A 23,689-nucleotide genomic window follows, 5' to 3' on the forward strand; every position below is an offset into this window, starting at 1 on the left:
TCACCGGCGACTCACGGCAGCCCAGCTCCAGGGTGAGCTGTTGTTCAGCATCTTAGCTGTAGAGGGCAGTGTCACTGGCCCTCATACGTGGGATCCGAACCAGCGCCCTCTGGCATCCCAAGCCAGCTCTTAACCATCGTGCCACTCACCCGGCCCCGCCATTGATTTTTAAAATTAAGATATAATTCACATACCATAAAAATCCATCCTTTTACGGGCCGGCCAAGTGGTGCGATGGTTAAGAGCTGGCTTGGGACGCCAGAGGGCCCCGATTCGGATCCCACATATGAGGGCCAGTGACACTGCCCTCTACAGCTAAGATGCTGAACAACAGCTCAACCTGGAAGTGGGCTGCTGTGAGTCCCGGTGACAGCGTAGGCTGCAGCCCCTGCTGCAGTGGGTTGCCATAAGCTACCGTGTGTGGCCAGCAGCCAGCGTGAGCGGCCGTCCGGAAGCCGGCTACTGATCTGCCTCGCCCAGGAAGAGCGCAATGATGGTGCCAACTTGAACCAGTGAAGCAACCTCCTCCACAACTAGACTGAAGAACAAAAGGACAGCAACTTGTCTGTTCCCCTTCCCCCCAATTCCCCAGCACTGTTCCCATCCCCCCAATTTCCCAATAAAAATCTTACCCCAAAAAAATCAATGACATTCCTCTATAACCAACTGGGAAATTAACAGAAAATTAGATAGCCTTCTCAAGAGCGATAAAAACTGTACAGTATCTAGGAATTAATCTAGTGAAGAATGCTGAGAACTTTCCGGAGATGTCAAATAAAAACAGACCCAGACTAAGATAAGAAGAAACCTATTCAAAAAGACCATTGCAGTAGGGACTTCAGAAATCTGCAAGCATCCAAAAATCAAACAAAAAATGTATTGTTTTTCTATGGTAAGAGGGGTTTGTTTCAGTAAGGGGAAGTTGGGTAGATGTGGAGAAGTAAGTAACCAAGGAGGTTAGACAGGAAATTTGTCTGCCTGAGGTCAGCTGTTTCTCAGGAGAAACTGACAAGGAGGCATGTTTCACTGTTCCGTGCTGGTTGGGAGTTGGGGTGAACTACATACCGCCAGGCTCTGTAGGGAGGAGAGAAGCCTGAGTTCGTTCAGGGTAAAACAGAGGTAAGAAATGAGCAAACATGAACACTCGGCCAGAGAAAATGCTAGACTTTTTGTTAAAGGACAGCCTGAATAAATGCCTGATTTGTGGGTGACACAATTTGACATTGTCATTCCCTTCGCACTCTAAAATGTCCCACCATGAGAGCTGATCATTCATCTGTTTGGTTCAATGTCATGTCCACAGTTGTTGAACCGTCCCTGACATCTGGTCAGCTCTTGATAAAAATACATCCTTAAATATATTTTATTTTAGAGGCCAGCCGAGTGGCTCAGTTGGTTAAGAGTCTGCTTCGGAGCACGAGCTCTGAGCAGCAGGGCTGCTGGTTTGGTTCCCACATGGGCCAGTGACGCTGCACCCTCTACAGCTAAGGTGATGAAAAACAGCTCGACTTGGAGCTGGGCTGCCGTGAGTGGCTGTCAACAGCGTAGGCTGCAGTGGGCTGCTGGAAGCTACTGTGAGTGGCCAGCAGTCGGCATGAGTGGCCAGCTGCTGGCGTGGGCTGCCATGAGCCGCTGTCCAATGGTTGGCGACTGACTGCCTCAGCCCTGGAGGAGCGCAATAATCATAATACCAACTTGGGCCAGTGAAGTGACGTCCTCCACAACTAGACTGAAGAACAAAAGGACAGCAACTTGTCTGTTCCCCTTTCCTGATTTCCCAACTCTGTTCCCCTCCCCCAATTTCCCAATAAAATCTTTTTAAAAAATTTTTTTTCATTTTAATTGAGCTATAATTGACATATAACATTGTATAAGTTTAAGGTGTACAATGTATTGATTTGATATATATAATTACACTTATATATTGCAATATAATTATCACCATAGTCTAAGCTAACATCTCCATTGTGTTGCATAATTATAATTTCTTCTGGTGGTGAATATAAATACATTCATTGGAAAAGAATACCAAGGATACTAACTGCATTGGTCTGGGATGGGGATGGAGCACTAATAGTTTTTTAGAGCTCCCAGATGATTCGTATTAGAACCACTGATCTGATCATGTTGCAGCAGGAATGGGTCAGGGGGTCAGCGTTGGGATCTGTCTCTTTAAGGAGGATTTGTTTTCTCTGCTCTGATCCTTTCTGGTTCAGTTCCCCACCTCTCCACCCCGCTTTCTCATCAGCCGAAACCATTTCACCAGCCAAGAATGTGAACAATATTTCACATATTTTCAGTTCTCACTTAATCCCATTTAATGCTTAGCATTCATTGCTGGCAGGCAGGCTATCTATTACAGCTCATTTGAACTCCCTCCCCAAGTTTAACCCACTCCAAACTGCCACCCCCTTTACAAAATGCAAACTCTTCTCAAGAGATGAAGGAGCAGAGGTCAAGAGGGGCCTAGCCTGGCAGGCCCTGTAGCCAAGATTTCAGAGGGTGATGGAGGACTATTGAAGGGCTTAGGGAGACACATCACTAGATGCTCATTTAAAAGGTCCCCTGGCTGCTAAATGCATTTTCTACGGAGTAGTCAGCAGCATATTCTTTATTTTCTGCTTCTCCATATAGAATGTAAGCTCCATAGAAGCAAGGAGTTTTCCAATACATGAACATGGTATATATCTCCATTTATTTAGATCTTTAATGTCTCAGCAGTATTTTGTAGTTTTCAGTGTAGAAATCTTGCATATCTTTTGTTAAATTTGGTCCTAAGTAGTTTTGGTTTTAATGCTACTGTAAAGGGGATTATTTTCAATCTCATTTTACAATTGCTTCCAGCTAGGATATAAACATAAAATTGATTTTCGTATATTGATCTTGTATCCTGCAACCTTGCTAAATTCACTTACTAATTTTAGTAGTTATTTTGATTGCTTAGAATTTTGTACATAAACAATCGCATCACAGTTTTACTTCTGTTTGATATATATGCCTTTTATTTATTTTTCTTGCCTTATTGCACTAGCTAGGACCTCCAATACAGTGTTGATTAGAAGTGATGAGAGTGGAAATCCTTGCTTTGTTTAGTCTCAGGGGGAAAGCAGTCAATATTTCATCACTAAGACTGATGCTAGTTGTAGGTATTTTGTAGATGCGCTTTATTACATTGAGGAAGTTCAGGACAGAGAATTTTGTCTGTTTTGTTTACTGATTTAAACCAGATGTGTAGTATAATGCTGTCAGAGAGCAAGTGCTCAGTAAATACTTGTTGAATGAATGAATAAATTAGCATAAACTGCACTGCATGGTGGCTAGTAATTTGGCATTGGACTTACCTAATTAGCAGTGTGATTTAAGGCAACTGATTTAACCTTTCTCTTCCTCTGTAAAATGGGGATAATAATAGTGCATATCACTTAGTGTTAATTTGAGGATTTAATGAGAGTATCCATATAAAACGCAAGAGCCAGAATCTGACACATGATTAGTGCTCAATAAACATTAACTTTTATTACCTCACTGCTCTGAGTCTCATTTTTTCCTCTATAAAAGAGAGACTATTATAATCCTTAACTTCTATGGTTACAATGAGGATTAAATGACATTATACACATAATATACCTAGCACAATTCCTGGCACAGAGAAAGCCATTGGTAAATGTTTGCTATTATTACTTACCAAGTCCCCTACCTATATATTAGGTTGGGAGACATAGAGATGCGTTGATCAAGGACCTCGTCCATTGGAAACTGACAGACTGACGGCAGAGACAGATAAGTATAGAGATCGTAATGACACAGAGTAGAAAAGAGGGTGAGAATTAATAAAGGGAAACCTCACTAAAATAAAGTCGGGACGCCAGAAGGGGGAGCTCTCACACAGTACCGTTCCATATCAATTACCGGAAGAACGGTCAATTTACAGACAGAACCCCACAGAAGAAAATTCAGCAGGAAAGAATCATCAATTATAGGCCCCACCAGGAAAAGATGTATTGCGTCTCCTACAAGGAATCCACCACCCCAGCAGCTCAGCTAATGAGAAACCGTCAACTCCCTGACCTTTTGTTTTTCTCCAACAGTTTTGTTTTTGTTTTTGTTTTTTTCAAAACAACCCTTCCCAACGTCTTCCTTTTTCTCCATAAAATAATGTTTCTCTCCTTTGTTGGACTTGTCTATGGATTTTCTCTAGCTGCTTGCCTCAAATTGCAATTCTTTGCTGTTCCAGGATAAAAGCATTTTTGGCTGATAAAAAAAAAAGTTTTATTTTTAAGGTCACGAGAGGATATATAAAGCCATGTGTGGATTCAGAGGCAGAGAAGCTGGAGGCTGAAGTTTGCCAGTGGGATCAGGTCCTTCTGGACTCAGATATAGGCTTAGACCTAAAAGGAAGCCACAATTGTTTATAACAGGGACAACTGGAAACAATCTAGGGCCTGGAATCACTTGTGGTACATCTTTATAATGCATCAGTATCAACCATTAAACTCCATGCAGTGGAATAGGAGATGGGAACTGGCCGGCTAGGGCACAGGGTGGAAATTACTTTTCACTAGACCCTTTTGTACCTTTTGCATCTTGTACCATGCTCAAAATAAATATATTTTTAAAAATTATGTTGTGGAAAAATAATGCCACCGGTCAATTTTCATGACATACTGGTATGTGAAAAAAAAAATTTATCAAATGGCATCTCATTTTACAACTGCACAGAAAAAAGAAGGGTTAGAAATATATCAAAATATTAGCAGTAACCGCTGACTTGGTGGGATTAATGGTAAGCTTCACTTTCTCCTCTGGACTCTTAGCGATTTTGCAAAGGTTCTATATTAAGAGTTTTGTTTTTGTTTTTTGGCCATTGGAATTAAAATTATTAACAATAACTACATGTCCCGGCAGACATCGAGCCTGCAGCCTCTAAAGACTGGCCTTCCCCTGGCGCAGTGATCGCTGGGATTTGTAGTTCATTAGCAGAAGCAAGGTGGGACGCGTAGTACCGGCACAGATGACAGAGGCGGGAATCACTGCCATTCTGACCAATAGACGGTGTGCACTGGGTTTGAATGGCGCACAAAAAACCAATGGGTGGGTCGCTAGGTATGAGTAACGTGTGCTTCAGCCTACTGGCGGTCTGTAGGGCGGGGCGGTGCGCGGCGGTCGTAGTGCGAACCATGGGAGGCGGCTGGTGGTGGGTTCCAGCCGCCCGCCTGGCGCGACTCCGCTTCCGAGGGGTAATGCTGCCGCCTCCGCGGTCCCGGAGTGGGGGCGCCCGGGGATCCTTCGCTCCGGGCCAAGGCCCCCGCACAGGGGCTTCGCCGCCCCCTGTGTCCGAGCTGGACCGCGCAGACGCCTGGCTCCTCCGGAAGGCGCATGAGACAGGTCTGGGGCTGGGGCAGGGGTCTGCTCGAATGGAGAGGGGGTTCGGAATAGCCGAGGTGTTCGCCCACGAGAGTGGGAGATAGGGGTGGGGCTTCTGCTGGAAACAGGGCCTGGGCTCAAAGGTAAAAGGGCTTCCGTATACACGCAGGGAAGCGCTGGCTGCAAGAGCGCAGTGTGTCCACATAGGAGAAGGGCTTGCGGATGGGACCGAGGGTCCGAGAAGCTGGTCGGGTTAGGACAGGCAGCCTGAGAAGAATTGAGCTGTCTGGACGAGAGGGGCTTCCAAAGAGTGCTCGGGGTAGGAGAGTTATTTACAAGAGGGGTCCACGTTGGAGGGGCCAGTTCCGATCGAAAAGCCGACCACTCTGCATAAGGTGAGAGTGTGGATCTCACGGAAGATGGGGAAGTTCCGGATTGGAGGAGGGAACAACCGATAGAAGAAAAGCTCTGGGCTGATTGGAGGGCCAGGTGATCCAGGCTTCAGGGGGCGGGGCCTTATGTCAGGATTGGAGAGGCTGGGGCATCTATTAGTATACGGGATCGGGTAGGGGTAGGGGGTTTGTAACCCAACTAGTCCGCTATTGGATGTGAATGATATCAAGCCCGGGTGGGGAAAAATGTTGTGCCCGAGGTCTGAGAAAGAAGTAAGAGCGCAGCCCATGGTGTTGACCAAGATGACCTCTTGGGGTCTTCCTGTCCTCAGATTTAGGTTCTGCAGTTTTGGTCCTAGATTTTCCTGCAGATTCTGCGGACTGTCTTGAGTCTTCGGTGTTGCCGAGTTTGGGGAGAGGGTTCAGAGATGGAGACAAGAGGGTTTGGTGAGGATAGGGTTAGGTGGGGGCCCCCTCAGGACCTGGTGGGAATATTTGGAGTGGGATGGGGTGGTGGGATGACTAGAAGCCCCTCAGTTTGACTGTCTGGGCTGAGGACTTTGGGGGCAGGGTTTGGGCTGATACTGCTTCTTCCCCCTTCCTCCAAGCTTTCCTCTCCTGGTTCCGAAATGGCCTCCTGGCATCAGGCATTGGGGTCATCTCCTTCATGCAGAGTGACATGGGTCGGGAAGCCGCCTATGGTGAGTGCAGACCTCTATTCTTGCCCCCACCAGGGAGTGTGGCTGCTTCCTCCCCCACTGGGAAATGTAGAGCCCCCACCCTGCCCTCGGTGAGTGTAGACTCTCTCCTGCAACATCCTCCCCAATAGTAAGTGCAGAGCCCCTCATTCTTGCCCCCATCAGAAGCTGTCATCCTCGTTGGTGTCGACCTTCCACCCACCCCACCCCACCCCTACCTGAGTGGGTGGCCCAGGGTATGGCTGTGGGTCCTCCCCTCCAATCTGACTTTTTGACAAAGATGAGGATTCTGGTTCCAGCCGCTACCCCTCTAATCCTATCTTTGCTCTTAGACTAGCCCCCCACTCCTCCTCTGATCTGGGACCTCACTTCCAAGTTCTAGACATCCCCTTCTGATATGTTCTCATGCCCGCTGACCTTGGCTCTGTACTATCCCTGGTCCCTGCCCTGCCCATGAGTTTGCCTCATCCCTCTTCTAAGTCCACCTCAACCCCTGAACCCCCCGTCTCTGGCATCTGCCCCCCTGATCCTGGCCTTCCCCACACCTGCCAGCCCCAGCCTGGGACCCTAGGCCCGCCCCTCCATTGACTGTGGCCTCTGCCCTCTCCCACAGGCTTCTTCCTACTGGGCGGCCTATGTGTGGTGTGGGGCGGTGCCTCCTACGTGGTGGGCCTGGCGGCGCTGCGGGGGCCCATGCAGCTCTCGCTGGGGGGTGCTGCCGCGGGCATGGGCGCTGTCCTGGCCGTTGGTCTGCTCTGGGCTTGTGCCGTTGGCCTCTACATGGGCCAGCTGGAGCTGGACGTGGAACTGGTGCCGGAGGATGATGGGACGGCCACTGCTGAAGGCTCCGATGAAGCAGGCCGGCCCCCACCAGAGTGAGCAGCAGGCCCGCGGGGAAATGGCCGGGCATTGGATGGCCAGGGCCTGAGGACCGGGACATTAAAACCTGACCCTTTCTTCGCTCCATCTTCCGAGTGGTGGTTCCTGTGACGGGAAGGCTGGGCCTGCAGTGGGTGGAGGGAGGGAAGTGGGAAGGGGCAGATGGCCTGGGAGGTGAAGAAGACAGGTGGCGATAACTAAAAAGGAAGGACAGAGGAGTTCCACGGCCCCTAGAGACCAAGCCACAGACTGCGAGCAGGACTTTAATTCTCAAAGAGCGCCGATGGAGCCGAGTCCTGTTCCTTGCCCCCTTGGTGACCTGTCCCCATCCCCCAGGGTCCAGCTCTGTAGGTGGCTCTGCCAGTCCTCAGTCCCCCTTCCGCTGCATCCTGGTGCCTGTGGGCCCTGGGTAGGGCAGGCCCAGGGTGGGGTAGAATGCCTCTGGGAGGGTGGGGCCTGGGCCCAGCCTCTGCAGATGTGGGTACATGAGGCCCAGCTCCGTGGGGCCATAGCGGATGGTGCCAGGCGTGCACAGGCCCCGCACGACGGGGGGCAGGAGGCCTGCGTGGAGCAGGGAAGGTGGGGGGTCCCCAGGAGGCACCAGGCCCCATGGTCGCATGAGGTCCTGCTTCAGGGCCCCCGCCCGGATGACAGAAGTGAACTCGGGCCGTGGTGGGGCTGGATGGGCAGGTATCTCCTCGTCCCCGCTGTCCTCTGGGTCTTTCGTCTCTCCCGGGCCAGGCTCCACTTTGATGCATTTGCCCCGGGTGTGGGGGGCCTCATCCTTGTCCAGGGGGGCAGCCTGCTTCCCTTCTGCTGGAGGCACGAGCTCTGGAAGATTTTGAAGGGCACCGTTTGTGTGCGTCCCAGCCCTCAGTCTTCCCATCTATGCAATGAAGCTGAGCTCAGCGGGTCTCCGCTGGGGTGGTTTTGTCCCCCAGAGGACATTTGGAAGTGGCTGGAGATATTTTTGGTCCTCACAACTGGGCAGGAGAGTGCTTCTGGCATTTGGTGGTTAGAGGTCGGGGATGCAAAGTACCCTACAATGCACAGGACAGTCCCCCAAACAAAGAATTGCCTTGTCCCAAATGGCAGTAGAGCGGAGATTGAGAAACCCAGTTTAGATCAGGGCAGATACAACTTTCCTCTATGACAGAAATGTGCCATATCTGTGCCATCCAACGCATTGGCCACTGGCCACATACGGCTACTGAGCCCTTGAAATGGGGCAAGTATGACTGAGGACCTGAATTTTTAGTTTTAATTTTAATGTAATAGCCGCTTGTGACTAGCGGGTCCTAGATTGGACAGCACAGGTCCCAGGGGTCGCTCTGAGCCTCCCAGGGGTTGGAGTGGGAGGTGGGCTCACCTGCGGGCTCTGGCTCTGGGCTGGACGTGTCCTCACAGGCCACGCTGGCTGGAAGCTGGAAGGCATCCAGAGGTATCTGGCCACCCTCAGCTTGGCTGGGACAAGACAGGTGGTGTTAGGAGCCAGGGGTCCTGCATGAGAGCAGACTCCCTCCTGCACCCCTGTCTTCTGAGTGTAGACTCCCCCCCTCACCAGTGAATGTAGTGCCCCTATCCCAAGGCACTTAGGCCTCATAACTGGACCCCCAAACTCCAAGTTGTCTCCTAGCCCAGCTTGGCCCTGTCTCCCGAGGCCAGACTTGTACAGCCCATGGTCCTTGGACATCACCACCTAGGTATCCCACAGACACCTCACGCGCATCTGACCTTAGTGCCTTCCTTCTGAACTGCTTTCCTCTCAGGGACCTAGATCCAGGCCCAGCAAAGCCAGAGACCTGGGCGACAGCAGATGGCCACCTCTCCTTCGCCTCCATTGCCTGGCACCTCCCAGGCCCTGCCCCAGCCGCCTCCTTGGTCTAGCCCCCGCCTTATCCCTTAGACCTCCCACTTCACAGCAGCCAGCGGGGTCTTTCTGAAAAGCAGACTCGACTGGGATTCTCTCCAGCTTTAAACCCTGCCATGGCTCCCCAGTGCCCCCAGGATCAGGTGCAGACCCTCAACCTACGCCTGAGGCCGTTTCAGACCTGCCTCCCTCGCAGATCCTGTCACCCCCTTCCCCTCTCCCTTCTCCCCTGCAGCAAGGGCATTTCGCCTCCAGGCCTTTGCGCTCTCTGTCCCCCTTTCCCCTCTTTTTTCCAGGCTTGTCCCCTTCTAGGAGTCCCCCCTCCCCCCGCAAGAGCTCCCACCCTGAGGTGCAGAGAGACAGCAGAGGCTTCTGGAGGGGGTTCCAGCCCCCTGTGGGATGGGTGGGGCAGCCCTCACCTGAGCACGTAGCTGACCCAGAGCACATGGCGCTCCCCAGGGCTCTTCCCACTCACAGCCACGGTGGCCACAGACTGCAGCCACACAAAGCCCCCAGCACGTTGCAGCCAACGGTAGTACCCAGTCATCACCTGACCCTTGTCCAGCACTGGGCCCAGCCCAGGAACCGGAGGGATAGAAAGAGATGGGGCGGGGTGGGGGAGGGGTGAGACGGACAGAGGAAGAGACAGATGGACAGGAGAGGCAGAGAAGGAGAGAGAGGAGGACAGGGAGATGGAGGGAGGGAGACAGGTGCAGAGATGGGAGACAGGAACAGAGACAAGAGACACGGTGCCAGGGGAACAGAAAGGGTGAGACAGTGGGGAGAAAAGAAGAGCAAAAGTACAGAGGGAAACAGAATTAGAAAGACGCCTAGGTAACCGGCATCGTGGCTCCTGGATCTTAAAGGATGGGTCAGAGGCCCCACCGCTGCCCTCCTCCCAGCCCACATCTGAGCTGCTGTTCAGAGCCTCCTTGCTGCTCTTCTGTGCTGAGTTGAGCCCCTGGAGTTGGCAACAGGAGGGACTGTGGTCAGTCCTGAAGCAGGACTTCCAGGGAGCGGGGCATTGGGGGTACTCAGGTCTGGGGTGCAGGTAGGCAGGGGTAGGGGTTCTCACGGTCCAGGTGGCTTTGGCGGATCCTGGCTGCATCCTGTCCGTGAACAAACTGGTAGCAGCTGCGGCCCACAAGCTCTGAGGGCCCCAGGTCCATGTGGTCGCTGACTCTGAGGGCAGGGGCAAAAGGGAGGAGGAGAGGAGGGGCCCGAGACCATGGGGCGGGGAGAAGAGGCAGGGTTGGCTCTGGAATCACCTAGGCTTCCCACCCTTACGCTGGAGTGCTTGGAGCCTCAGTTTTCGTCTCTATAAAACTGGTGTAATCATAGTGTCCCTGCCATAGAGTGGCTCTGGGCATTCAAGCAGATGGCAGTCCTGGGCGTGAGGTGGGCCGGGCACTCCAGAGGAGGCTAAAGTGAGGGGACTATTTCACTATTTCATTTTCCCCCACTTCGTGGTGCAGGAGTGGATGAGGGACCAGAGAGGCCTGGGCGAGATGGGATCAGGGAGGGGCGGAGTTCTGCCCAGGGCACGCCCCCTCGCACCCCCCCACCCCCGCAGGGAGGGCTTGGGCCTCCATCAGCACAGTCCCTCCTCCATCCCCAGAGGCCCCGCCCTGACCGCCACACCTTGGCTCCCTTCTTCCAGTAACCCCTGCCCTCTGCTGCTCTTCAGCATCCCGCAGGCTCCCCAGTGCCCCTCAGTGTCCCAGCCCACACCCCCCACGTCTCCTGTGCTCCCCCATTGGCCCACTTTAGCACTACCCCTGGTACCTGCTCTCACAAGCAAGGATGGTAAGACCCAGGCTGAGGCGGAAGACTATCATGTGTCCGTGTAGTGGCAACTCAGTCAGTGGGGCCGGGGGCAACGTGTGGCCGAGGGCCACGAGGCCGAGGGCGCGGGCCCGAAGGCGGCCGGTCACGTGGATAACCTGTAGGCGTGGTTGGAGGCGGGGCTAAACGGGATTGGAGGACTAAGTGGGGGCGGGGCGGTGGCAGGAGGACCTTAACCCCAATGCGGGGCCTGGCTTTGGCTGTCACCCACAGGCGCTGGGACACAGGTACACAATTAGCAGGACTCAGGAACACTCCCCAGGCAGGCAAAGGGATGTGGGAATCAAGAGACTGGGACAAAGAGCTCACACCCACCTTGTACCCAGAGGCCTTGACGTGCAGTCCCCTCTTGGTGAGGGTGGATTTCATGCGGATGAAGAAGGAGCGCTCCTGGACCCTGGAGGAGGGGATTACCGCGGTGGGGCTGGCCTCTGGGATAGAGAGTGAGGAAGGTTATGGAATCCTTGGGAGGAAACACACATAGGCCACCCCATCCCATGCAGGGCTAGCCAGACACAGGGTCATGGCCACAGCCAGAGATCCACCTAACAGTCCTACAAGCTCACTGACATCCGAGCAGCAGCCATCCAAGTCTTTCTAAAGCTCAGCTCTGTCCCTGCCCCTCCCCTGTCCTGAAGCTGCCATGGCTCCCTAGGACCGGTGAGAGAAAACCCAGCTCCTCATCAAGGCCTAAAACTTTGGCAAGAACTGCCTCCTGCTGCTGAAACCATCTCTAGCTACACCCTCCAGGTCTCAAGTGAGATATCTCCTCCTCCAGGAAGCCCTCCCTGACCCTCAGTCTGAGTCAGATACCCCTCTGGGGTCTCCCATCCCAGCCCTGCACACTCTGAGCCATCACCATTTGGGAATGAGTCAATATCCCTCACTGGACTGTGAACCCTGGGAAAGTGGCACTGGGGGTGTTGTCATGACTGTCTCCCCAGCCCTGCCCAGCACAGGGCTGGGCATAGAGCAGGGCCTCAGGGTACAGCAACAAATAAGACTCACAAATACATATTATTCTATAAACCCCTATGACACAGTCATAAATATGCTCACACCCAGATGATCCTGTGCCTCAAAATTTGGTGTAACCATAATCACAGTCCCCAACAGTCCCACATGTGTCACAAACATCTTCCCAAACTTTCAAGCACTGCTGACAACTCACATGTTTTTGGTGTAAAGCAAGTCCCTACAAGAAAATCTTGTTTACAGGAAAGTTAACCTCATAGTCCGTCAACATCTCAGAGCTAAAAGAAACTTTCAGGGTAATCTCCAACACCCTCCCTCCCCAACATGGAGTGGAATTTTCCAGTGGAGAGAGGGTTAGAAGACAGACTGCAGAGCCAGACAAACCTGGGCTGGAGTCCAGCTCAACCATTTAACAGCTGTGTGACCTAGGACAATTAACCTCTCTGTGCTGTGCCTCAGTTTCCTCCTCTGTAAAATGGAGAGTAACAGTTCCTACTTTGGGGGATTGTGGTTAGGAGTCAATCCAGTTATGTACTTGGAGGCATGGCCCATGTAAAAGCCCAATAAGTGTGCGTCGATATTATTTACCAAAGCCTGTTTCCATCTGTCACCCATAGGCACCCAACCGCCACTCAGCAGCCCGAGGAGTCTTTCTAAAATTCAAATCTTGGGGATCCAGGCATTCTTAGGGAGTCAAGTCTTGCTGCCTCAGCTGAGATTCTGATTTATTTTACAAAAATTTGCTTTGCACAGCCCTAACGAGAGTGGATTTTGTATAAATGAAACAGCTGCATACAGTGTACCTGGTGTCCCCTGATCAGGCCTCACTTGGGGGCCCTTGGAATTACCGATCTCAGGGGTATCCGCAAGCGAGGAGGAAGATGAGGAAGAGGATGATGAGGAAGGGATGGAAGGCGGGGTGGGGGGTCCAGGGGTCCGGGCCCGCAGCCCCAGTTGCTCCAGCACCTCGGAGTGGTCCCCAGGATGGATGTAGTCGAAGACGCTGCTGCCCGTCAGCTCCACCTGCCGGCGAAGGAAGGGAATGCAGAGGCGGGTGAGGTGGAGTCACTCGCCTGCCAGTTCAGCCTCAGCTCAGGTTCACTCGCTGCATGCAGGAGCGCTTCGTGCCAGCTTGTGTTCTTATTAGAATTTTTTAAAAAACATTTTAAAAGGAGGAAACAAACCTAGGCTTTCCCCGTGCCCTCCCACTTCAAAGCCAGTGATTATTAACGACTTTCTGCCCCTGCCTACTCTATTAAGAAGCTGTATAAGGGGTTGGGATTGGGGGTGGGGGGATCATAGCCTCCAATTTACAGCAAACAACTGTGTCCTGAAAGGAGTCACAGGATGTCCCAGGAGGCATGGGACTCAAGATTCAAACAGTGGAATGGTTTTCAAACTCTTTAAAAAAGACTTTTTTTATTATTATTATTTAAGATTTTATTGGGGAATTGAGGAAGGGGAACAGCCAAGTTGTTGTACTTCAATCTTAGTTGTGGAGGGTGCAGCTACCTCAGCTCCAAGTCCAGTCGCCATCGCTTAGCTCAAGGTGCCGTGTTCAATCTTAGTTGCCGGTGGGCATAGCCCACCATCCCATGTGGGAGTCAAACCAGCAGCCTTGTTGTTAGGAGCATGTATTCTCACCAGCTGAGCCATCCTACCACCTGTTGGCAGCTCAGCTCGGGTGCAGCTCACTGGCTCATGCGAAAATTGAACCGGCAACCCTGTTGCTCAGAGCTCATGCTCTTAACCAACTGAGCCACTTGGCTGGCCCCTAAAGAGGTCCTTTTAATCAGACAGACTTTTACATTCAATTCACCACCACCCCAAATCTTTTGCATTAGTCCTCTTCTCTCCACATCTTCCCCAATCCAGGCCCCATCTTCACCCTGCTTTGTTCCTGCCACCAGCATCCTCACTGGTCTTCTGGCCTTCTGTCCCCACTCAAATACCACTCCATAAGTTACTCATCTGACCGTGGCCCTCCTCCTCTCAGAAACCTCCCATGTTTCCCACTGCCCCTGAGTTTGGGGTCACACACTTCCCTCTATCCCTCATTCCTCTGAACTCCTCCTCTCATTACGCCCTCCCCACACCAACCTCATGCCTTTGTTCAACTCCTCTTCCCTCCCTTCTTCTTGTCCATATTCCCTTCAGGGTCTTCCTCCTCTAGACATCTCCAACTCCCTGAAAAGCTGCTCACAAGGCCAAATACTGACACACTGAATTTTCTAAATTTACCATATGCCAAAATCTTTCTAAAAATGATAGAAGTTGATAGCAATTTGTATTGAGTGGATTGGCAAGGCCTAAGATCCCACAAGGAGCCAGGACCCCAGGGAAGGGAGCTTTCGGCTTCTCCTTGCTCTCCTTTTCCCTTCTAGCAGCCAGCTGCAGAGCTGAGGTGGAAATGGCAGGCTGAGATGAAGACAAAACACAAGCCAGTCACCTAAGATGCCACAGAAAACCTTCCAGAGCTGACAAAACTTTTCCAAGACAGATTGCTGTAATCCTTCAAAATGGTTAAGAAGAAACAAGTTTTGGTAAATGTGGTGCATGTGGCCACCACTCATTGGCAAACTGATCTTTCTGCTAATTTGCTTTCTTCAAATTGACCTGTGACTTTGATAACCCTCCTCTTCCTGTAAGAAGAAGCCATGTTGGGGCCAGCCGAGTGGCTCAGTTGGTTAAGAGCTCGCTCAAGAGTTTGAGCTCTGAGCAACAGCGGTTCGATGCCCAGGCCAAGCTGAGCTGCTGCTAAGCTGCCAATAGGTAGCAGGATGGCTCAGCTAAAAAAAAAAAAAAAGAAGCCATGTTGGATGCTGTGCAAGGTTCCAAGGAACACACTTTGGGAACCTCAGACCAGTCCATTTTTTTCATGCTGTGATGGTAAAGGCCAGGAGAGAGGAAGGGCATGGGATGGGCCGCTAAGGGAGATTGTAGCAGAGCTAATCCAGGCAGGCTACTGTGGGCCCCTTACCTGTGAGAGACCCAGATAAATGGAGACAGTCTCTGAGATGTAGAGGAACTTCCCTTCCTGGTTCAAGGCAAACACGAAGCCATCCAGGGACTAGAGTGGAGAGACAGGGAAGAGGAAGAGGAGGACCTGGTTTCTGTAAGAGGTTCTGAAATCTGATCTCCACCTAGAATGGATTATTCTGGGGGCAGCAGGGCTTTGGTGGTGCTCCGAAGGGACAGGCAGGAGAGGGAGCCACAGCATTCCTCCTAGACCTGGTTCTTCCCCTGGGACCCGTGCCGGCGAAAAGGGTGTTGTTCTCCGGAGACGGCCAGCAGGTGGCAGCAAGGAGCAGCAGGCAGGGAAGGGGCCTCACCTGCAAGATGTGTCCTCCCAGGTGCTGCTCGAAGACTTCTGTAACCAGCGCCACAGGGCCCCTGTGGCCTGGGGCTGCGGGCAGAGGGAGGGGTGAGGCTGGGGCCTGTGGTCTTGCTGACCCTGGCCTTCTGTGCAGGCCCCCAGGAAACCAGGATACAAATCTCTTTCCCCCCGAGTCCCATAGCCATCTTGAGGGTACGGTAGGGCCCTGGGCTCTGTGGGGGAGAGGCCTGGGATGTGGGGAGGAGTGAGAGAGGCACCGACAGAGAGACTGAGACACACAGAGACAGAGACACCAGGGGATGCAGAAAGGGATTCATTCATTCATTCATTTATCCATCCATTCATTCATTCATTCATTCAGCAAGTTCTCCCCGAGCACCAGTTGTGCAGCCAGGCTCTGTGCTGGGTAGTGCTGGGAACACAGAAATGACCCGGACAGCCTCGTCCTGTCCTCATGGGTCACCCAGGCCAGGGACACATAAACAAGTAAAAAAACTAACAAATAGATAATTATCATTTGTGGCCAGTGCTATGAAGAATCGAATAGGTGGTGTGAAATGAAGAGGAATGGGGTAAGGCCTGTTGAAGGAGGGGGTGTTTGAGCTCAGACCTGAAGGATGAGGAGGCAGGAGACTGGAAAGGAGAGAGAGAGAGAGAGAGAGAGAGAGAGAGAGAGAGAGAGAGAGAGAGACAAAGACATAGAAAAATGACAGATATCAAGAAATAGAGATAAATATATTAGAATTCAACAACAAAAGGACAAACAACCCAATTCAAAAATGGGCAAAGGACTTGAATAGACATTTCTCCAAACAAGATATACAAATAACCAATAAGCACATGAAAAGATGCTTAAAATCATTAGTCATTAGAAAAATGCAAATCAAAGCCGTAATGAGAGACCACACTCAACAGGATGGCTAGAAAAAAAACGAAACAGAAAGTAAGTATTGGTGAGGATGTGGAGAAAATGGAAGCCCCGTGCAGTGCTGGTGAGTATGTAAATGGTGCAGCCGCTGTGGAAAACAGTCTGGTGGGTCCTCAATAAGTTAAGCATATGAGTAGAACTACCATCTGACTCAGCATCTCCACTTAGGCATAAACCCAAAAGAATAAAAAATGTGCTCTAACAAATACCTGTACATGAACGTTCATAGCAGCATGATTCCTAACTGTCAAAAGGTGGAAACAACCCAAATGTCCAATAGCTGATGGATAAACAAAACGTGCTATATTCAGACAATGGAATATTACTCAGCCATGAAAAGGAACGAAGCACTGATCCATGCTACAACGTGGGTGGACCTTGAAAACATCATGCTAAGTAAAAGAAGCCAGTCATAAGAGGTCATATATTGTATGATTCTGTTTATATGAAATGTTCAGAATAGATAAATCCATAGAGACAGAAAGTAGAATGGTGGCTGCCAGGGGCTGGAGCGGAGGGAGGGGGGTGACTGCTAATGGGTACAGGGTTTTGGGGGGATGATGAAAATATTCTGGAACTAGACAGAAGTGATGGTTGCCCAACATTGTGAATTTACTAAGTGCTACTAAATTGTACACTTTAAAATGGTGAATTTTGTATAATATACATTTTACCTCGAGCCCCATGCCTAAATGGGAATCAGGCTAAGGATTTGGTGACTTTGAGGGTTTCCAAGCACTTGGCTCCTGCAAGACTAAGGGTCCAGGTCTGGTGTCCAGCCGCAGGGATGCCCCTCTCTGGCTGTGTGCTTTGGGACCAGTCCCTTCACCTCTCTGTGCCTCAGTTTCCTCCTCTGTCAAGTGGGTTTGCTAAGAGCATCACCCTCACAGGCTGGTTGAACATTCAATTAGCTTAAGAAATTTCTAGAAAAGGCCTAGCCTGGCCTGGCCCACCCAGCAGGTGTTCCCAAACACGGATCCGGAATAAGTATTAATAGTATGATTACTATTGTTATTTCCACACCACGAAAACATTAGGCAGCGAAACCCCGCCCTCTCCTCCCAATCAGGGCTCCGCCCCCCAGCTCCGCCCCCAGGCCCCAAATGTCTAGGCCATGCCTCCTTCTCTCAAGCGCTCCTCCAACATCTTCCCGCTGTTACATCCTTTTTTCAACCCTGCCTGGATCTCCAGGAACAATAACTGCGGGGGGGGGTGATTAATGGGGACCCCTCCCTGAGATGCTGTGCGAACCAGCCGGGTGACAGGCGGGAACAATGCTGCCTGCTAATTGTCGCAATTTTCCCCTGTCATTTTTGCTAATTCCTTCATTTTCCCTCTCGCAGGATCAGCCCAGGTCAGACTGAACGGCTGCAATTAACAGCGTTAATGGGCACGTCGGGATGGGGGGGCTCTCAGGGGAGGGCTCAGCCACTGGATGTTCCCCCGAACACCAAGCCTGTCCCCTGGGACAGGGAGCCCTGGGGTCCGTCCCCATCACTGACATGCGTTTTATTACCTCCAGGCTCTTCCTCCCCAAACCCACCAACTCACCAACTCCTCTCCTGTGTTCCCTCCTCTCCTCCTCAAATGCCTCAACTCCTCTGTCCCCTAAATTTAGCAGCTAGCTCTCCATGACTCCCAGAGCTGCCCCCTCCTCATGTCCAAACCCTAACCATCACTCACTCATTCAACAAACATTTGCTGAGTTTCTTATTGGAGCCTGACTGCTGGAGAAGACAAACTGTCCCAGTCGTTGTCATCCCTTACACAGAGTGGGGACTGAAGGCCTCTCCCAGGCCTTAGGGGTTTCCTCTTCACCTACCATTCTCAGCTGCCCTCAGGGTGGTGGGGAAGGCCTGGGACATCATTACTCTTTGGAGGTCTGAGAGAGGGACCCATCCCACCATAATCAGAGTGCGTGAGCCTGAAGGCTGGGGGTGTGTGTGGCATTTCTGCCTCTACTTTCCTCAGCTACATCTGTAAAATGGGTCCAGTGATAGAGCACAATGGGTTCGTGCATGCAAGCAGCACACAGCCAGCACACAGTAGGTACCTAATTCCCAAGTCCTGCCACTTTTCTCATCATTATCACTATGGATAACCTGGGGCACCTCTACTCTTGTAGGTAGTTCCCTGCCGTGCACCTTGACCCCCTTCTTTCTCTCATACCCACCTCCATTTTCTGCAGGTCCCATGGGCTGTACCCTCACTGCATCCCCTGAATCTGACCACCCGTCACCCCACAGCCCCCACCCTGGTCTAGCTGCCCCACCTCTTGCCTGGACCACTGCACTCACCTCCTCACTGGGCTCCCTGCTCCCACCCACACCTACTACCTCCCTGGCTCCCTTCTCACTTGGGGTAACAAAGTCTTCACCATGGCCCATGAGGCTCTGCAGGACCTGGCCCATGCTGACTACTCCTTGCCTCAGTTATTACTCTCCAGATATCCTCAAACCAGCAAGCTGATTCCAGCCTGCCTCAGGACCTTCACACATGCTGTTCCCGCCTGGATGGCTCTTCTTGTAGCTTTTCATAGCTTGCTCCCTCACCTTCTTCCAGTCTCAGCTCAAAGGTCACTTCCTCAGAGAGGCCATGCATGATCTGTGAATTAAGATGTCACCCTTCTTCCCCTCACTCCATTCCGCAGTCACCCAGTTGCGGAAGTGAGCCCTTACTGTATCCCAGGAACTATTCTAGACTCAGGGAACAAGGTGCCATGGGGGAGAGACACACAACAAACAAGAGAAATAAGACGTCTATAGTGCCATATGTTGGTAAGAAGAAATAAGTCAGGAAAGGAAGACAGGGAATGCTGGGAGGGGTGTCATTTGTAATAGAGTGGTCAGGGAAGGCATTGCTGAAGAGTTGACATTCAGAAGGAAGGGAATTCCTGGTGGAGGGCACAGCAAGTGCAAAGGCCCTGAGGGGAGACCATGCTTCTCTGAAGAACAGCAAGGTGGCCTGTGTGCATGTGAGGGGGGTGAGAGGGTGGGTCATCGAAGAGGTGAGAGGGGAAGAAGATGAGATCAGAAGGTGGGGGTGAGGGGACCCACCATGCAGGATTTGTAGGCCCACCCTTGAGGACAGGAAGTTTGTCTTGTTCCCTGCTGTGTTTCCAACATCTAGAACCGTGCCTGGCACAGGGAAGGTGTTCAGTGGGAGTTTGTTGACTGAATGACCAATGCTGATGTGAGAGCAAGGCTATCTTCTCCCCAGACTCAGAAACCCAGAGCTAGACTTTAACCTCTGTTGTCCCATTTTACCGATGGCAGAGTGAGGCCCAAAGAAAAGCTGAGACCTGAAAGGGAGGACCCATCCCTGGAGACCTACAAACATGCCAAGTATGGTTGAGAAGGTGGACACTGGAGCCTCAGCTGGGCCTCTTCCTGGCTGTGTGACTTTGAGCAAACAGCTTCACCAATCTGGGTCTCAGTTTTCCACCTCTATAAAATGGGGATCATAGCATGGCCTCTCTCCTAAGATTTTTGAGAGGATTGATTAAGCAAGTTAATTTGTATATAGTGCTCAGCATGTATTTTATATATATATATTTATTATTATTATTATTATTATTATTATTATTATTATTATTACTGAGGACATGGCAACCCTTTCCTCTTGGGAGAGTGAGAGGCACAATGCTTTGCTCTCTGACTTCTACTAAAACACAGTCCTCAGTTTCCCCATCTGAACATACAGAAGCAGACACTTGGCCTCTTGTTGGGGACCCTGCAGAGCAGGAGATGCCCCCCAATTTCCTAATTTGGGGGTATAGGAGGGAGTCCACGCAGTTCCTCCCCCCCCCAATTCAAGCATACGGGGGAAGGTGCGGGGCGGGGCGGGCTAATGAAGTTGGGGGTCTGCCACCTCAGTGCAGAGACTTCAGCGAGCCCCTGCTCCCTCGACTTGCCCATCCAGGCAACGGGGGGCCGGCTGGACGCCGGCGAGGTTCTCTCAGCTCCCTCCCCCTCTCCCGCAAGCTCGGGGACAATAGACAAGATGTTTATCCCCCGACGGCGCACATGTTGTTCGCGGTAATGACAGTAATCAGAGGCTCTAATGCCGCATTCTCTCGGCGCCAGTCAATTCGCCTAATTACCGCCTGGAAAGCCGGATTATTTAAATTTAAATGGTGATTTATTGCGAGCTTAATCAATGGTATTTTCTCTCCCCCCTCCTCCCTGGGACCGGGGCAGGAGGGGAATTGGAGCCCCCCCCATCCTAAGGACACCCCTTCTTCAGGGGCAGGGGAGTAGCCTGGGGTGCCCTGTCCCTGTCACCTGCGACCTCAGATTAACACGATTTACTGTCTTCTAGTAATATGAATAAAGCAGTAATGCATAAAACAGAAGTAATTATAACAACTCTTCCATCTATCTATCAATAATAAAGTCTAAATAATAATAAAAGCAGGTCTCTATCTATATATTTGTTTTCATATATTCTATATTTACATATTATACATTAGATTCTATTTTCTTGATTATTTCGTTATTGTGTCTTGGCCACTAAGATGTCAGCCTGTCCAGCGCCGGGGGCTTTTATCTAGTCTGTTTCCTGATGGATACCAAGGGCTCAGAACAGTAGCAGCACACAGTAGCTGCTCAATAAGCCACAGGCCCCCCACAACCCTGCAGGGTCACCACTAATAACACTAGTCATCACATACTGATGGCTTACTCTCTGCCAGGGATGTTCAGGGTCTTTACACATATTACCTGGTTGATCCTCTCCTCAGCCCTCAGGGACGGGTTTCACCATGATTCCCATTACACAAATGAGGCACAGGGAGGTGCAGTGACCTGCCTGGGGTCACAATGCTGGGAAGTGGCCGAGTGGGCCAGGCAAGTCTTTCTGAAGCTCTCCATCTTACCTGCCATATTATACTGTCTCCCTCCCACTATCCCAAATTGGGAATTCTGGCTCCAGAGTCCTCGTGTACCCTCTGGTGCCCCTCAGGTCTGGATGCAGGAGATCTCTTGCCCATTAGTAGATGGGAGGCCCAGTCTGGGTCCTCTCTGTCCCACCCACGGAGCTGTGGATCTCCTTGGTGATAAATCTCCTCTAAAGAATAGCATTTACTAGTATGATGCCTGGTGTTGCCAGGCCCTTGATGAGGCCAGAATTCGTGAAATCTTCCCGACCTTGTGTGGCCGTTTTACAGATGAATAAACTGAGGCTTGGAGAGTAGAAGCCACCTGACAGGGACACACAAAAAGTCTGTCTGACTCCAAACCCCATGCTCCCCCTGGGCCAAGTTGCTGGGCGAGGGCCGCGGGGCACCTGAGAATCCGGCTTCTCTGTCCCAAAGGGAAGACTTTGGGACCCACGCCCCCTGCGCGTGCGCACTCACCGAGGCCGGCCGGGGGCCTTGCGGCCCGCAGCCCCCAGGGCGGCGCCCCAGACGCGGCGAAGCGGCGCAGGCGGAGGTAGGTGACGCTGAGCCGCACGATGGACGCCTTGTCCAGCTGGCTCGAGATGGCTCCGGGCAGCGGGAGCAGCTTGGCCAGCTCGAAGAACTCCAGGTTCTCTTTTCCTCGGCGCGAGCGCGCCGCGTTACGGGACTTCTCCTTGCGCTGCGCCTGCAGGCTGGACGGGCGGCGCGGAGGAAGCGTCAGCGGGGTTCCAGAGCTCAGGGGTGCGGCGCCCGGGGGGTGGGGGAAGCCCCGCTTCCTGGGGCTTCGGGGATGGAATGGGACGTTGGAAGTGGAGTCAATACTCTGGAGGTGGGGGCAGAACCTGAGTGTGAATTCTACACTGGGCCGTGGGAACAGAACCTGGGGTGTAGATAATAGGGGTAAGGAGGAAGAAGAGGGGAAAGATGAGGAATATTGGGTATGAATTATGAGGAAGGGTTCGAGAAAACCACACGGTGGTGGTGGGTTTCAAAACCGAGGGCAGAGCAGCGCAGGGTAACAAATTCTAGCCCCAGGGGGCGGGGCAGAAGTGAGTGTGAATTCTCCCAGAACACCTCCTTGGGGCGGGGCGAAGCCCCAGGGGCGGGGCTTTGCTCACCAGGGTCCGGGCGGAGCCTTGACCACTAGCCCCGGCAGAAAGTCCCACGGGACGCTGCCGCCACGACCTGCCCCGTATTTGACCTCGCCTCTGCCGCCACTGCTGGGATAGGGGGCCGCCATCTCCGCGGGGACTTGCTCAGGCTGGCTCAGAGCAGCCTGCAGGACTCGAGATCCGCGTCTCCTGGCGCGACAAGGAGCTGGAGGCAGCGCTCAGTGCCTAGGGCTCCCCACCTCCCCGAGAACCCACTAGGGAAACTGAGGTCCGCGCGGGGCTCAGGGTGTCGGCAAGGAGCTGGGACTGGATGATGTCTCAGTTTCCTCTATCTGGAGGCCCCGGTACGGAGCCCGCAGCTCTCACCCTGCCGGGACCCTGACGAAGCTCAGGGCGAGGACGTGCCCCGCCGCCGCCTCCCCCGCGCTGCCCGCCAGTGCGCCCGCCTCACGCCCGCGCCGGGCAGGCTCCCGCATACCAATAGGCGCACGCGGCGCGCATACGGATCGGACCGGCCCGCGCGCTGCGTGCCAAGCATGCCCAAGCCGGGCTGGGGGCGGGCGCCGGGCGTCTTGCCGCGGGGTTCCTGCCCCCGGAGCCCTCTGCCCTGGGGATCAAGCCCCTCCCAAAAGTCCGGTTCCCTGTATTGTGGTGCGCCTATTACCCGGGCTGGGCTAAAGGAGGTAGGGGGGCAGAGGGCAGGGACCCCACCCCATGTTCTACCCAGGGACCACCCCCCAGCCCCTTGGGGTGGCGCCACGTGTCCGGACCACCAAATCTCCGCAACCACAACTTCCTCCCTGAAGATGCGGGCGTGCGAGCCCCAGCCCCGACGCAGTGGCCTGAGCTTCAGCCTGAGGTAGCCCTCAGGATGGATCCGATAGTCGGGGCCCAGGTGTCCTGGTACCCAGATCCCTCAGAACCAGGAACGTGTTCAATTAGGTCTTCATTCCTCCCAGGGCTAAGCGTTCAGGACTTCCCCCACCCACACCAGTACCCACACCTCCCCCAAGCCTCCCAACCAGGTGTCCTGATGCCCTAGCCCCCTATTTCTCCAGGACCCAAACATCCTTGTACCCCTTCCCCCAGCCTCGTGGATACAGGCGTTCGGATATCCTAGCCCCCAGGACACTGGAGTTCCAGCTCCCTATTCCTCCAACACCCGTCCCCTCATGCCAGCCAGCAGGCGTCTCTTACCCGCAGGACCCCCAGCCTCCTTTACCTGGCCGCGGGGCGGGCTCCGGGCGCGGCGTGGGGCCGGCCGGGCGGCACAGAGGGGCGGCCCCATAGACCCCAGGCAGGCCGAGCTCGGCGGGGCGCGGGCTGTGGCGCTAGGCTCTCAGTGCCCACCGCGGCCTCACAGACTTGGAGACGCGGGGACAGCTCTGG

At 52.8% G+C, this 23,689-nt stretch overlaps 2 protein-coding genes across 2 annotated transcripts; one reads left to right on the forward strand and one right to left on the reverse strand.

Annotated features, from left to right (window-relative positions):
* Nucleotides 1–5,148: 5,148 nt before the first annotated feature.
* Nucleotides 5,149–7,420, forward strand: TMEM160 (transmembrane protein 160). The gene is made up of 3 exons (XM_019625208.1): nucleotides 5,149–5,385; nucleotides 6,365–6,457; nucleotides 7,068–7,420. The coding sequence occupies exons 1-3, from the start codon at nucleotides 5,178–5,180 to the stop codon at nucleotides 7,331–7,333; spliced, it is 567 nt and encodes a 188-aa protein (XP_019480753.1). The 5' UTR covers nucleotides 5,149–5,177; the 3' UTR covers nucleotides 7,334–7,420.
* Nucleotides 7,421–7,571: 151 nt separating this feature from the next.
* Nucleotides 7,572–23,670, reverse strand: NPAS1 (neuronal PAS domain protein 1). The gene is made up of 12 exons (XM_019625200.1): nucleotides 23,523–23,670; nucleotides 22,307–22,489; nucleotides 21,645–21,880; nucleotides 15,356–15,429; nucleotides 15,004–15,093; nucleotides 12,872–13,046; nucleotides 11,364–11,479; nucleotides 10,989–11,146; nucleotides 10,279–10,385; nucleotides 9,623–9,770; nucleotides 8,703–8,797; nucleotides 7,572–8,164 (listed from the first exon to the last, which is right to left on the reverse strand). Exons 2-12 carry the CDS (start codon nucleotides 22,426–22,428, stop codon nucleotides 7,701–7,703), a joined length of 1,785 nt encoding a protein of 594 aa, XP_019480745.1. The 5' UTR covers nucleotides 22,429–22,489; nucleotides 23,523–23,670; the 3' UTR covers nucleotides 7,572–7,700.
* Nucleotides 23,671–23,689: the final 19 nt, after the last annotated feature.

This window comes from Hipposideros armiger, unplaced genomic scaffold, assembly GCF_001890085.2.
Source record: "Hipposideros armiger isolate ML-2016 unplaced genomic scaffold, ASM189008v1 scaffold_619, whole genome shotgun sequence".
Classification (NCBI taxonomy): Eukaryota; Metazoa; Chordata; class Mammalia; order Chiroptera; family Hipposideridae; genus Hipposideros; species Hipposideros armiger.